The sequence below is a fragment of the Chroicocephalus ridibundus genome, chromosome 2 (genome assembly GCF_963924245.1).
Source record: "Chroicocephalus ridibundus chromosome 2, bChrRid1.1, whole genome shotgun sequence".
Taxonomy (NCBI): Eukaryota; Metazoa; Chordata; class Aves; order Charadriiformes; family Laridae; genus Chroicocephalus; species Chroicocephalus ridibundus.
Genome location: NC_086285.1, coordinates 40,254,192 through 40,268,979, shown reverse-complemented (window position 1 = coordinate 40,268,979; position 14,788 = coordinate 40,254,192). Strand labels below are relative to the sequence as shown.

The 14,788-nt window shown below is 39.1% G+C and overlaps 1 protein-coding gene across 6 annotated transcripts in view; it reads left to right on the top strand.

The window, feature by feature from the left end:
- The window catches only part of SATB1 (SATB homeobox 1), a 94,101-nt gene that overhangs the window by 37,972 nt on the left and 41,341 nt on the right, over positions 1–14,788 (top strand). For all 6 annotated transcript variants that reach the window (XM_063325155.1, XM_063325159.1, XM_063325158.1 and 3 more), the window contains 2 exons: positions 8,264–8,375; positions 11,023–11,477. In XM_063325155.1, the coding sequence (XP_063181225.1) occupies positions 8,264–8,375; positions 11,023–11,477 (567 nt within the window). The remainder of the gene's footprint in view (positions 1–8,263; positions 8,376–11,022; positions 11,478–14,788) is intronic.

Sequence of the window (14,788 nt, the reverse complement as noted above, 5' to 3'; positions counted from 1 at the left end):
AAAAAAAAAAAAGGGTACCTATCTAGTGAAAGAGATTACCGTGGGATGTGGTGAAAGAGCCAGCACAAGAAGTTTCAGATCAATATCAGATGTTTACTCTAGCTCAGCCACAGGTAACTTGGCTGAATTCAGAAATTGCTGTATGAACTCTTTATGTAGAGTCCAAATAGATGCTCAAAATGGTCCCTTTTGGCTTTAAAAATCTGCAAAAACTCGTGTAGGAAAAGGAAAAGAGATCAAAGAAAGGGCTTATCCTAACCACCAAAAGAAATTCAGCAAGACAACTGTTAGTGCTACTGAGTCTGATGACTTCTTGTCTGGACATTGTGCCTTAGGGCTCAGCTTCATGCCAGACATCTGATGCTTTGCCTAGCAGAACACTGGAATCCGAGAAGAGACTTGCTGAATATCATGTCCTATTTCCCAGCAAGGAAATCTTCCCTAACGTGGTGGATAATGCTAAGCAATTTTGAAGAGCCTTTTGCAAAAACTGTAGTGAAAACAACCATTGCAGCTGGTTGAAGATAGAACAATTGTCAACGTATCTATCAGGAGAACGTGTATACTTATATTTTGTGGAAAAGTTTTACATGCCCAAAGCTGAATTTCATGCATTCATAGATCTAAAATGTTCCCTATCACACTCAGCATTTGCATTAGGATAGCATTTGGAAGCATGTGCATTATGATTAGCATTTCCAGACAGGGAACAAGTCAGAAGCACTCTGACCTGGCTGTAACAGAGTGGTTGGAAATAAAAAAGGAAGGCTGAAGGTGTCTCTTACTCCAGATTTTCACCAGATCAGTCTGTGAGATCTCCAAGGCCCCACCTACCCCAGCCTTTATTCCTGTACAAGAAATGCTGGTTTGCCCTGTCCACATCTGTTGTGCATGATCTGGATTGTCCTCCTGGACTCCAGCTTCCTCTAGTCTTGTTCCTTGTGTCCCTAGAAGAAGAGGTGAGCGTAGGCGTGCAGGCTTCACAAAGTGCATTGCCTTGTCAAGGAACAGCAGCAGCCTGGAGAGGGAAACGGTTGGAGCTGAGGACCCCATCTCCGCGTTACAGGACTGGGAAGGAAGGATGGAGCTTAGCCTGGAGTAGCTCAGCTCTGCTCCTATGAACTTGAAGTCCACCTGTGGTTGGAGCACGGCGTCTCAGTTTAGCTGCGTCCAGCAGAAATGCTGCCTGTGCGCCTTGAGATGGCTTTGTGATGGGCATGGAAGTAGGAGCAATGGAGAGAGCCCTGGAATATGTGCATTCCCAATTCAAGCTAAAAGAGCAGTTTAAATCAATCTACTTGCTTCATAAAAGCTTTTTCAAACAGATTCCTGGCTAAAATGGATAGTGTTTTCCTTACCCATGGAGCTCTCTGGTTTCAGACCTCTTCCAACAAAGGCACTTGCAGAGTCAACATCTTCACCCCTCAAAATATAGGACCATTTTCATTCCATGAAGTAAACCAAGAATTAATTTATCAATTATTGATTATTTTGCGTTTCATATTTTATCCAAGTTGATTTTAGGAAGTGTTTAGCCAGGACTTCTACTACTAAATACCTGCCATGTACAAATAGTGTGCAATAAATATAAGGATTCTTAAAAAGATTCGTGTTGGACATCTGACAATGAAGACAAACGTGTCTTATGTCTCCTTATCTCTTACAGGTTGAGGTTGTGACTTCTGTTTCTGTCTCTTTTTTTTGTCTGAGGTACTATGCCGTAAAGCTCGTAAAGCAGATATGAAGTTCTTCAGATCTGAGTTAACATTTCCCACCTACCTATCTTTCTCTCTTTTAAGCTTTTAACCTTTGTAGATATAAGACTAGTATCTGGGAAGCAGCTTTTTATTTGAGCTTTATTTATATCCATCAGTGGGAGATGCTCGGAAAACATTGGGAGAATGCTGCTCTGTCATGCAGCAACTGGGAATTTACATTACGAAATGGTAAAAATAGTGCAAGGATCAGTTCCTTTAGATGCTGAATCCTCATTTCTGATTTTCAAAAATCTTCTTGTGTGTGGGTATATTTCTATACATATGTGAGCATACATATATATATGTGTATATAGGATTGTGTTTCTTTTTGTTTTATATCTTCCCTCATTACATTCAACGTAGTTTTAGGTTTATGTTAATATGGGCATTTCTAATACTTAAAGACAACATAAGGCAGAAAAGGAGGAGGAGATAATTTAGGCTATACAAGGATAGGAGAAAAAGAGGAGGAAAGACATGATTATATATTGGAAGAAAAGCTTCTGCCATCATTTAAAATCTGCCTTTAGGCAGTTTTAACTTATATGACCAGCATTTGCCATGCAGATCCTTACTTCTCCTGACCCTGGCAACAGTATGGAGGTCAGATAGCCATCCAAGTGCAATGCCAAAGGCACAAACAAAAGTTTTTTTCTTCTGTGTCCATCTGTGGGTTTTTCCTTTATCCTGCGTGTTTATAGGGCATATGACAACAAATTCCATTGCATTACTTGTTATAGTTCAAGGTAATGGACCAAGGAATTTAACATAATTCTTCATATGCAATTAAACTGTCCATTTCATGATTCCTTGTCCAAAAAACAGCTAGTGGCTGGATATATTTGGTCTTTTACTCGGAGTGGCAGATGATAATTCTCTGCCATAGCAAAACACTAGAAACTGCTTTGCCCTGGTTGGGTTTTTGCAGTATGTGGGCTGGCATAGGCTCAGGCAGGCTAAAATATTTTGATTTGGGGGATAATCTTGCATTATCTGGTCAGGGCTTGAAAGTTCCCTTCTCATTTGAAAAATGTTAACATGGAGCCTCATGAGAAGTAAGTACTCCTAAGAGTTTGGCTTGTATTAAAACCGATGCTTGCGATTTCTACACAGACAGAAGCCACTGATAGCAGCTAGGACCGCTCCCCCCCGCCCCCCACCCCCGCCAAATCTTTAAGTTCTGTTCTGCAACTTTATCACTATTCAAACTAGGTCTAGGGACAAAGGTTTGTAGCTTTTCTCCTTTTTTTTTTTTTTTTTTTTTAAAGGCATGTTAGGGTTGCAGCATTGGAACATGCTACCCTGCTGGTGTCTGGGGATGTAAAGTGGAGGATTTATGGAAGAGAAAATAGAATAGAGCCTTAAAAGTTTGGCTTTAAAAAATGGAACCAGTAGTTTGACAGATTGTTCAGTAAATGTTCATTTTATTGAGAATTATAAAAAAGGTGCTTAACGCCTCTGTGCCATTAATATAATACATTAAAAGGTTACTGTCAAGATTAGTGTTTCAGCTCTGAAAATTGACTGTAGGGTTTATGGGCAGCACTGCTCATATTCTGCTTGGAAGATGAGGTATCTTCTACTTACCACTTGACAAAACCATTATGCTGTTACCAGGCTTTCTACTGAAAAACTTGATAAATAGTAAAACATAAATAAAATCTTACTTGAAAAGCGGGAGAATGGTTCCTGTTTGTCTTATAGCCAGATTTAGCAGATGTGGGTTTGAATGTAAAACAGTTGTGAAAATAGCCAGTGTCAAACTAGTGCAAAATTAAACTTGTGGGGTGTTCTGTTTTCAGTGTCTGTTATTGTTGAAGCACTCCATTTCAAAAGCATGCATTCCTTTCTACAGAAAAAAAATCAGATTCCTTAGTTGAAATTAATTAGCATTCAGAAACCAGATAGCATGTTTTTGGGTATTCATGAGATCTCTGTTTGAAAAAATGTTTTTAACTTGTAGAAATGTGTTGCAACACACAGATGGGAAGAAAAAGAAAAAAAAAATCTCTTTAGCAAGCACTGTGTGTAAAAGGAATATTACATTTTGCACGCTCCTGATTACCCTGTGTAAACAGTTTTTGACATCTGTCTTTATAGTTTTCGAGGAGAGGAAGACTTTGTTAAAAGAACCATTTTTATACAGCAGTCACCATTTCAGTCTTGCTTTACCTGTATTATGAAAGCAGATGGTCTGCATGTCTTTTGAATATTTATAACTATCAAAAACAATCTCTTGCTATTCACCCTTAGGCTTATGAGATGTCAGGACTGTTCTGGTTGAAAAAAAATCATCTTGGGTGTTTACAGAAAGAGGATTACATTAAGCTGAAATGACTATACATTTTCCAGTTTAATATTTGTCCATCAGCTGTTTAATCGTATTTAGATAATTGTGTAAATAAGTTGTTGCAGCCCTTGCCCCTTCCACTGAGCAGGCTTGAAGCTTTAAACACCGATGAATGAGTTGCAAAAAAGCTTGGATTTTTTTTTTTTTCCTACTTAAACAACCTGGAAGGCCCAAATAAGTTTTGGTTACAACGCTCCTTCTGAGGGAGATGTTTCATTTGCAAAGGAATCCCCGGTATCTAATTCAACTGAGTTCTAGGAGGCTGCTGTGTCTGTTACTCTCTGCTAAGTCTGTTAGTATGTATTTGTTCTGTGCAAATACTGCAGCCCAACTACCCCTTCATGAGGCATGAAAACAACCTCATTCTGCCCATATAAAAATAATTTTAAGGTTATTTAGGGGAAGTTTTGGGACTGTGGGGGTTAAAAGCTTTTTTGACTGGAAGCTGAGCAATCACTGATAACAGATTTTGCTGTGGTTGGTTGATTTGGCAGAAAAGCATGAACAGTTTTGGTTTAGATGATTGAATTAACCTGATTAACATTGTTTTTGTTGTTTTGTAAAAAGGACAACAGTATACTTTTAGCGATGATCGAACAATACTTCACCTGGTTGGAGAGCAGCGTTAGAGGCAATGACTCAGAAATCCCTCCCTGGTAGCACCCGCAGCGGTGGCCGCAGCGACCAGCCAGCACCAAAGGCTCGGGTCCTTCCTGTGTCTTGCAGGACACATCTTGCATTAGATTCTGGCACAACACGCGAGGTGTCTGATGCTACTGTTTTATCAGGCTCTATTTGATGAAAAGAGTTCTTGTTGAGATTTAAGGTCTTTCCCCAGGGAAGTTCCCCAACTTCTTTGAGAGATGATGGTGTCTGGTTTTCAAATGTCTGGTATTTAATCTTCCCGAGAGAATGGGATTTGGTTCAAACTACGCTGGGTGAACCTCAGCTGAACTTCAGAACGAATTCTACCCCTACCTCCACACAGTTGTTGGATGCCTAATTATAATTAACTTATTTGGCTAAAAAAAGAGCACTTGGGCTGCAGCAGATGGTATCATTCCAGAATAGTGGGATTTCTGTGAAAGTGGCACCATTTCAGATGAGATCTCCTGATTCTCAGAACAGGACTGCAAGTGATGTGGTGGGGGGCGGGGGGGGGAGGGGCTAGGAATGGAGAGAGGGGAAAGAGGGAAATTTGGGACTGTGGGTCTGTGACCAGTTTTTGCATTCTATCCGTTTTCTTTGCGACGTGTGAAAAAGAAATCAGATGATGAGTGATGAATGGGATGCATTTGAATATTTGTATGATATATTTATATTCGTCATCCTTGTACATGGAAAGCATCTGCCTCTGTGCCTCACAGATAAGGAATGCCCGTGTACAGTACTATCTGAATAGGATGGTTTTCAAATACAATCATTTTCTTGATAAGTATAAGCCAAGACATAGAGACCTCCTCGCATATAATGACCTGGGAAATAAGAAAAGCTTCAGTGTGCCTCCAGTCTAGATCGTGGATCTCTGAAGACCACCAACTCATAGGGTTAATCTTCATGTTTAGGCCCTAAGCATAGTGGGCATTTGTATATGTAGGTTGCCATTAAAACACACAGGAATTCTAAAGCAATAGGAATTATATAGGAATTTCTATAGCAAGTGCATCTCTCTGCACTGACGTGACTGCGGGTTTGATGACAACATAATAAATAAAGCATAGAAACAATGAAATTCAATGTTGTCAAGTTATTTTCTGAGTTAACAAGGTAGTAATATTTTATCTGGCTTGTAAAATTTTGCCTTCAGTGAATTAGTAAATAAATCATTGATTCCTCCTGATGAGGATTCTTAGCGTAGGTAATATCACTTGAATGTTTGCATGAAGTGTTCTCAAAGAAAAAGCAGGATAATCTTCATTTAAAAATGTGTTCATAATGTCTGTGGGTTGGGTTTTTTTTTTTTTCAACTTTTAAGAGCTGGAGCAAGATCCCAATATTAGCCATCAGAGCCTGAAATTCACATTGTGTCAAAGCAGCTAAAATTCCTAGCAGTGTTACTTAAACAGACCAGTCCCCTATTTGGTTGTAAAATAAAGTGATTGCATTAAATTTATTCCTGGAGAAGCAGGGGGTGTCACAAACTGCTATGTCATTGGCATATCTTCTTTGTAAAGTGACATGGAAGGGAGCACTAGGAAATCCTAGACAAACATCTTCATCAATAGTAGGTAATTTACTGAAATTATTATCGATATACATGTTTTCATACTTACTGAAGTTATTTGGGCAGGAGAAGACATCTGAAAGGAGCAAAGTAAAATGAGAGCAAACCACCTTGAAGTCTAAATGACATCCACAAAATAGGCACAAGCTGATATGGGATGGTGGCCCGTTACATCTGCAGTTCCCCATTTTGCCCGTGCAGATCTGCAGTGACTGTACGTTCATATAATTTACCAGTTCAGATCCAGAGGACTTTCTAAATCACACCTAATGTATCATGTGCCCATGTTTAAAATGGCTTAACCTGTAAAGGAGCTTAAACAATAATTTTGTAAGTATTAGGCATTAATGATACTGCTGTTATATTGGAAATTTAAATCGGGTTCAGCTGCGCTTGGTTCAGGTCATTCAGGCTAGAGTTGCCAGTAGTCTATTAAGATTTCATTCTCCTTTTATACCACCGACAAAAGGCTTCTAGCTAATTTCAGAAATGCCAGATTAATATCAAGGAATGGTAAGAATTTTGGTGATTCAGAGGAACATTAAAATAGCTGCCTGGTGAGTAGAGGGTATCCACATTTGGCATAAATAATACTGCCTCACTCTAGCAGTTCTGAGCCTCCACAAATAGCATGGTACTGAGTAATAGCTTAGAAAATGGTTATCATAAACTTCACTAAGATCAATAATCAAGGTTTTACTCAGAAGCTGAACTAGCCTTATAAAAGAAGACTTATAGTAATATTTATTGCATTTTTACTCCAGATTCTTTCTTCCAGTGGTTATTGTAGTTTGTGTAACAAAGGGTTGATGCTGTACATTGATTTTACGACAGCACAAATATAGCTAAATGTTATGTGCTGAATAGCAAAGAAACATAATAATCAGGGCTTTGTCTTCTTGACTGTCATTGTTTTCTCAATATGCTGGACAATTCCTGTAGTTAAGCTAAAAGTAACTACTTTCCACATAGAAATCTAACGGGTGGCAAAGTTCAGTCTATTGAAATTACATTTGCTAATTTTGTTGTTCGTGCATCATATAGTGAGTATAATTTTCAAGTTGGAGCATTATCTCCTTTTGCAAGGCTTAGTCTTAATTGATTTTGCAAAAGAATGTACTGGAACTGAAAGTTTTATGCATTGTAAATTCCACTATTTTAAAATTGGTCAAAACTGAGCAGAAGGTAAATTTCTCACTGTAGCTATCTGATATCTCGAGAACCTTTGAGAAAAAAATCATCTCTATCATCCTTTAGTCTATTTTACAGCTAATATTCAGTTACAGAATTAGACATGACAATGAGAGCTTTTCATAAGGCTGTTTCTGTGAATCACTTAAAATAGCCTGTTTAGGAAAAGCAAGGCTGGATTCATTTTGGGTTGTTACATACATGTTTTATTCTACTATAAACCCCCTCATTTTATCATACTAATAGGACATGGGCATATACTTTCACCGTACGATTTTCTGGGATCTCCCCCGTGATAAGTGGCACAAAGGGAGTGGGCCTGGATAACTTGGGGCGTTGTTAGCATCTCTGGAGTCAGCGTAGGGTTTGTATGCCTGTAAACTTGTGTGGGTACATGAAGGGTCAATCGAATTTAAAAACATAAGTAGTATGAACAAAATGCACTTTCAAGATTAGCATCTTCTGTCCAGAGCCCATCCCATTGCCTGATGTTTCTTGGTCGATAACTTTGTTCTTCCTTTAGTACATCTGCTTTTTTTGCTCCCATTTACAATATACCTTGGTTTGTTTTTATGCTCAATTAATGAGTTTTTTAAAAGGCTTTGGACGATAGGATTAAGGATGCAATATGGTTCTCAAACTCTAAAAATATAATGGTTTCAACAATTGAAATAATTTCTGCTTTGACTCGTACTGCTCTGTATTACAGATATTTTTTTTTCTTCTCCCCTTTTCACACAGAGTATGATTTCTTCCATTGTGAACAGCACTTACTATGCAAATGTCTCAGCAGCAAAATGTCAGGAATTTGGAAGGTGGTATAAACATTTCAAGAAGGCAAAAGATATGATGGGTAAGCAAAAAAAAAAAATAAAAAAAAATGCCATGATGGTGGATACATACCATTATGTGTCACGTTGAGGTCTGTCATAGTCATATGAGAAGCCAGGTCCCTTCATGATAAGTTTAGGATGCTTTTGATGAGTAGATGTAGAAAGTACATATATAGTGAAAGAATTCATTTAAATAAATATTTGCTATTGAAACAGCCAAACTGTCTTGGGTTGCCAGAGATGTAAAGCTGTCATTCTGTAAATCTAGAGATCTTCTACCGCCCAGAATAATTGTTTAAAAAACCTGTTCGTGGAACTGTGACGGACTGATTTTTTTAATGTATGTATTTTTTTTTCTCGCTCTGGCTAATGTACGTTTAAAGAAACAGCGTTCTATAACTGTCACTGCCTTCCAATAAGTACGCTATAATCTTATGAATATCTTTCTCTAATTTTGGGACCCCGATTTCAATTCATTTTAACAAATAGTTGTTGTGACAATTGTTTGCTTTTTGTAGTAAGCACAAGTAAATTACTAGAGAAAACTGTCCCCCATCAGTGGGACATATTAATTCTGTAATACCTTTTATCGTTTTGTACTGTCCCTTTTTAAAACTATTTCTTAGACCTGTTAACATAATTTTGAACACTTTATGTCAGAAAATTTCTACATAGTTTTCAGCAGAATGAAGAAATGGGACCTCAATTTGAATTGAATTTTGAGCTTGACTTAGCTTTCAGTACTTGAAGCAAAATCATTCATCTACCAAAACGGGTTCCTTGCCTTTTATAGCTTAAGGCTGTAATGAAGACAATGCATCACTTTTGTGATAATTGCTTGAATTACTATTCCAAGTGAATGGCCCACTTGGGTTGATCTCTACTTTCCGCTAGTGAAAAAAGGCGGCTTCTTGCCTTTATGTACTTTGTACCTTCTGTGCCACACTGAACCCTTCTGAGACCGACGAAGTCAGTGGTAAGACTTCGTTTGGTTTCGGGTGGCCCCTGTGTAAGGCCGGAGAGTGCCTGCCCGGGGGGGGTGACCTTCCCACTGCATCCTCTCCTGCCTCCATCACTGCAGCGCTCCTGTATGGGGCAACCCCTGCGAAATTTGCCTTGCGTGGTCTGCCAAGGGAGGTTCACCATCCGTTCGTTCGGGAACAATGAAACCAGTGCATAGGAAACATGCGTGTGTGTATTCCTGTGTAACCTAATGCTGGGGGGAGAGGCTGTGCCGCCCCCAAAGCCTCACAGATGAGGAGCAGCGGGTGCTCCGTTGAGGGACTGGTCCAGGCTGTGGGCACCAGACCTCGCTGCAGAACAACTCGCTTTCCTTTTTTTTAAAAAAAATTTCTGCCCATGATAGGACAGGGGGAAGGCAGGGCTGTGGCTGGTAATCCACGTGCCAATTTCTTCTTCCAGCTCTCATCCCTGTGGAGGAAAGGGTGGTCTTGCAGCAAATGACTGTTAGTGAAGACCATACTTACTATGAAAAGTTCAGATTGCCTGTTTTTTAAAAAAAAAATACCAAACCTGCTTTACTAGTATAAGAAAAAAATTGCTACAACTCTTTTGTGAAGATACTGGAGTTTTGGTTTTTAAATAAAGCATATTTTCTTAAAGCTATTTCCAGACCAGCACTGCTACAAAGCTCTAGTACTGAGATTCTTTAAAATGAAAGAAGTGACGTACATTGATAAAAAGGATCCTCCTTTACATCAGCCTAGAGTTATTTTATATTGTCTTATCATGCACAAGAGGGGAGCTGGAAGAACTCTTGTAGTTTAAAAAACTGTGTGGTTAATTAAAAAGGAGGGTGTGTCAAGGCAGATGAGTTAATATAAGAAAAAAAATCAACCATGTTGCAAGTCACTGAAAAAAACCATGCATACATGGTTGCAAGATAAAGCAGCCCATCTGTGTAATTTACATAAATTATACTAGTTCCTAGCAGTCCCATACAATTGATGCAGCATCTAGAAATTAGCAGAGCATGGGGAGGTCCACACCCCACCCTGCTTGTTACAGATTTCCAGTGGCTGGGAACTGCAGATGTCGTGGCGGGGACACCACGGGAGGAACAAAACCAGTCACCAGGGGCTTCTCCCTCTGGTCGGGCTGCGCTTTCCCGTACCAGCCCCCCTTGCCCTTTGCGCAGATGCACCTACCATTTCACCCGCATCTTCTGCAGCACGCAGAGTGGTTTACCATCTCTCATCTTTGCCCCCTCTCTAGAGTCCCCTGTGGCCATCGCTGCAGGGATGCGCTCTGCGGCCGCACGCTCCTGGTTTGGCTGCGTTGCGCTTTTGGAAAACTCTCAGGAAATTACTCCTTCACCGTATGGGGTTTCCAGCACGTGGTTTTGCCTCTCATGTTCTGCTGGTTCCTCCAAGGGTTTGGTGACAATGATGGGCAGTTTGTTGGATGTTTTTTTTTAAAAAAATGTTCAGTACACCATTATTCATAGTTAAATTTTGAAGGCAAATAGCTGCAATGATGTTATGTGATGTTATGGGCCTGCTGCTCTAGGCTGGAGAGTACAGTAAGCTTGAACCTGAATGAGCCATTTTATATTTATTTCTTTTTATTAGCACATCTTGCGAGGACCGTGAAGTTTGTGATTTTCAGTCTTATGTTGGCTTTTTCAATGTCTCTTTTCCACCGTAGTTGAGATGGATAGCCTTTCTGAACTATCCCAGCAAGGTGCCAACCATGTCAACTTCGGTCAGCAGCCGGTCCCAGGGAACACAGCCGAACAGCCTCCATCCCCTGTTCAGCTTTCTCATGGTAGTCAACCATCAGTTCGGACCCCGCTTCCAAACCTGCACCCTGGACTTGTATCTACTCCCATTAGCCCTCAGCTGGTAAATCAGCAGCTGGTAATGGCCCAGTTGCTGAACCAGCAGTATGCAGTGAACAGACTTCTAGCCCAGCAGTCCTTAAACCAACAGTACTTGAACCACCCTCCTCCTGTCAGTAGATCCATGAACAAGCCGTTGGAGCAGCAGGTCTCAACAAACACAGAGGTGTCTTCCGAAATCTACCAGTGGGTCCGTGACGAACTGAAACGAGCAGGAATCTCACAGGCAGTATTTGCACGTGTGGCTTTTAACCGAACTCAGGTCAGTTGTCTTTTTTTCTTCTTTTTTTTAAATCTGAGTCCCTTCTTTCTCTCTCTATTTAGTAATTATCACCTTTTAAGTCTCTCTCCTCATTTCTGCCTTGTCACTTAGCTCCTGTGAAGGAACCACGCTTCCTCGCAGGACCAGTGTCCGTGTTGATACAGTACAGAAATCTTCAGTGACTGGTTTGTGGCAATACCCGCTGTTCTTACACACACCTTGGTTCCTCTCCAGTTGTGATGGTTTATGAATATCTTAAACTTAATCTTTCCTGGAAAGGACATAAACAGCTTTACGCAGAACCATTCACAAAGTCACACGACAGATTGCCTTTTGGGTTGCAAAGGTATACCCATGCTGACCGCATGCATGCACTGAACAACCTGTCGTCTTTTCACAGGTGTGCCCTGAGATGTGTTTTTTATCCTTGTTTGCATTTATTTTTATTATTTTCTAGTGAAAGTCTTAATAACATCATTTCAGGCTTCTGAAAAGATTAAAAATTAAAAGCTTTATTTTTAGATCATCTTCTCTTTTCATTTATTTTTGTAGTTTGTTGCAAAAACAGTAGTTGCTGAGATTGCCGATGTCCGCGTCAGAACATATACTTCAGCTCTTCAATGCAGAAAAAACTAGCCCTAGCAAAGCTGATAAGTAACACTAAAATGTGTTATTTTTTACACCTGTTTTAGAAGCTAACCCTGTTATAATTTATTCTGCTCTATGAATTTAACTTAATGCCATGTTGCACGGAATTTAATCAAGCAGAAATTATGGAAGAAATGTCAGTATATCCAATTCAAATAATAAGATCTCAAAATTTTAGAAGTCTGTTTTAACAGAAAATACAACAGGATTTTTTTTAAAAGGAAATATTTTAAAAAGATGTAGGTAAATGTAGGTAAATTTTCTTTGACTCCACATCTTTAAACTTAAGGAACAGGTATTTGTCCATTGTAGATTATCATAAATAAATCATAATTTGGACTTCTCTTGAAATGTTGATGTTTCTCCCTGCATAGCTTAGAGAATAAAAATCCTGTTTCAAATGCACCGCTACCAGGTTTGGATCAGTATGTCATTTGTAATTGTTCTGAATTATTATTGCCTTAAAAATTTTTACATCCTCCTTTAGCTAAAAGAAAGAAGAGTCATGGTGTGACTTCTCTGTAGAGCTCTGTGTGTGTGTATATCTTTCCTCTTAACAGCAGAGGAGGTTTTCAAGATCTGGGTCTTTCATACCAAATTTCATGGAATACATGAACTCATGCAAGGATTACTTAAGTAAGTCAGGTTCAGGCAGTGTCGGTTGTCATATTTAAGAATAAGTGACATAAAGTTTTGTTTAATACAGTATTTAATATTTTGACTGTTGATACTATAAAGTATTGAAATAATAACAGTAGCTTCAAATTACCGTGGTTTGCAGCTGCCATCTTACCTGGGCAAAAAGCCAAGCAAATAATTCAGAAAATAAATAGTTAATTAGATATTTACTCCTTTCTCAGACTTGCCTAAAAGCAGCTTGTTTCCTCTCAGCTTCCTCCCCCCTCCAAAGTCATTTGTTCATTTTCTGTCAGCTAGTTTTGCATACAGCTTTTTGGTCTTTATCGTTTGTGCGTGAACACTGTTTGTTACCTTGAAATATGAGGACAATTGGTTCTGACTGGACACTGAATTTATATGGCACAGTATAGAAAGATGTTCTTGAGATGCAATGAATGCAACCGTAGAACCAGATTTCTAGGGCAAATACTGTTCAGTATATATTTTTCTTACTACAAATGTTATTAAATATTTGTTTAAAGTTCAATTCTTTCACAGATGTTGTGGTTAACCGGATTGGTAAAATGTGTTCAAAGTGACCCAAAACTGGGAGGAAACCCCAAAATGAACGTTGGATACAAATACTATGAAGGGATACGAAATATACATGTAATATATTTGGGCAATTTTCAACCAAATCTGCTTGAAAGAACACAGAGTAGTATCCCTATATCCTACAAACTGTGTTAGCTAGCCAAATTAGTATTTGCAGTTAGCTACATAAGATTTTGCAATATTTCTCCTATATTGTGGTGAACGTGGGGAACAGAAAGGAAAAAATACTAGGAGTCTAGGCAATATTAGCCTCAGTGTTGCCAAGAAATATCTCAGCATACTTTTAATATGAAGTGAAGCCCCGCTGAAATCCAGAGGAGTTTGTTGTAGGCACGTTTCACTTTTGCAAAACTGAAAGTTGCTAATTGTACCCACAGTAGCAGCTACGTCCAAGTATAAATACAGGTAGAGATACCTGTGATTGTTATAAGAAAGCATGTAAATTAGTTTTGCTTGCTGGACTTCGGAGTTTGTCTCAGGTTATTCAAGGATACATCACATTTAACTAAAATTAGGGCAGCTCTTTAATAACTGATGAAATTTAGATGCTATTTTCTAATATTGAAGTAATATCTTTTGGGGGTTTTGTGGTTGGTTTTTTTTTTTTCCTGGCTAGAGCAAGTGAAAATGCTTGTTGAAATTCATCTACTGTTTTCTGAGATAAAAAGCTAACTCAGGCTTACCACTGACATTTTTGAAACTGTCATAAGCATATTTGAGCCCTGTCCAGGGACCGTATCATGCCATCAGTTTCTGAAGGCAAAAGATCTTACTGAAATCGGTTAGGAGTTCTGTGCAAAAAAACCCCTGATGTCGAGATATGGTCTCAGATGAGGGGAGAGATTTGCTTTCAGTGTAGAAGTTAAGGAAGGAAGTGTACTGTAAACTAAGAGTAACTTAGCTTAACGTTTTGTCAATAAAAATGGGCTTCGGTTGAATTGGCTGAAGGTGTTGGCACCTCTTGTCTTAGAGACTTGTGCCCTGCAATATGAATACAGAATTTCTTGGAGGTTTTGGGTGGCAAGAGGGGGTTCTACCATCTTAGTGTGGTAATTCAACAGTTGGCCCTAATTTCCAAGAATTTTTCGTTTGGGGGAAGAATGTTCTGCTTCCTCCCAGCCCAAAGGAAAGAATTTGGTAAAATTAATTCTGAAAACTAGAGTATTTTTTTTTTTTAAACTATCATCTATTTATAAGGCAGAAAAAAGCCCTCAGCCACACCTCAGAAAATTTAAAGTGTGTCCTTAATATCTTCTTGGATAACTTCCCCCCTGCCTTCGAAATGGTAGTTTCAAAAATGTGTGGTTCTCAGGAACGTGCCTCGCGAAGTTTAATCCAAGAGGAGTCCAGGAGGCTACAACTTGAATGGAAATTAGTGTCTATCCAGGCACAACAGAACAATTGTTGTAGGGAGCAGAAGTGGTTTCGGA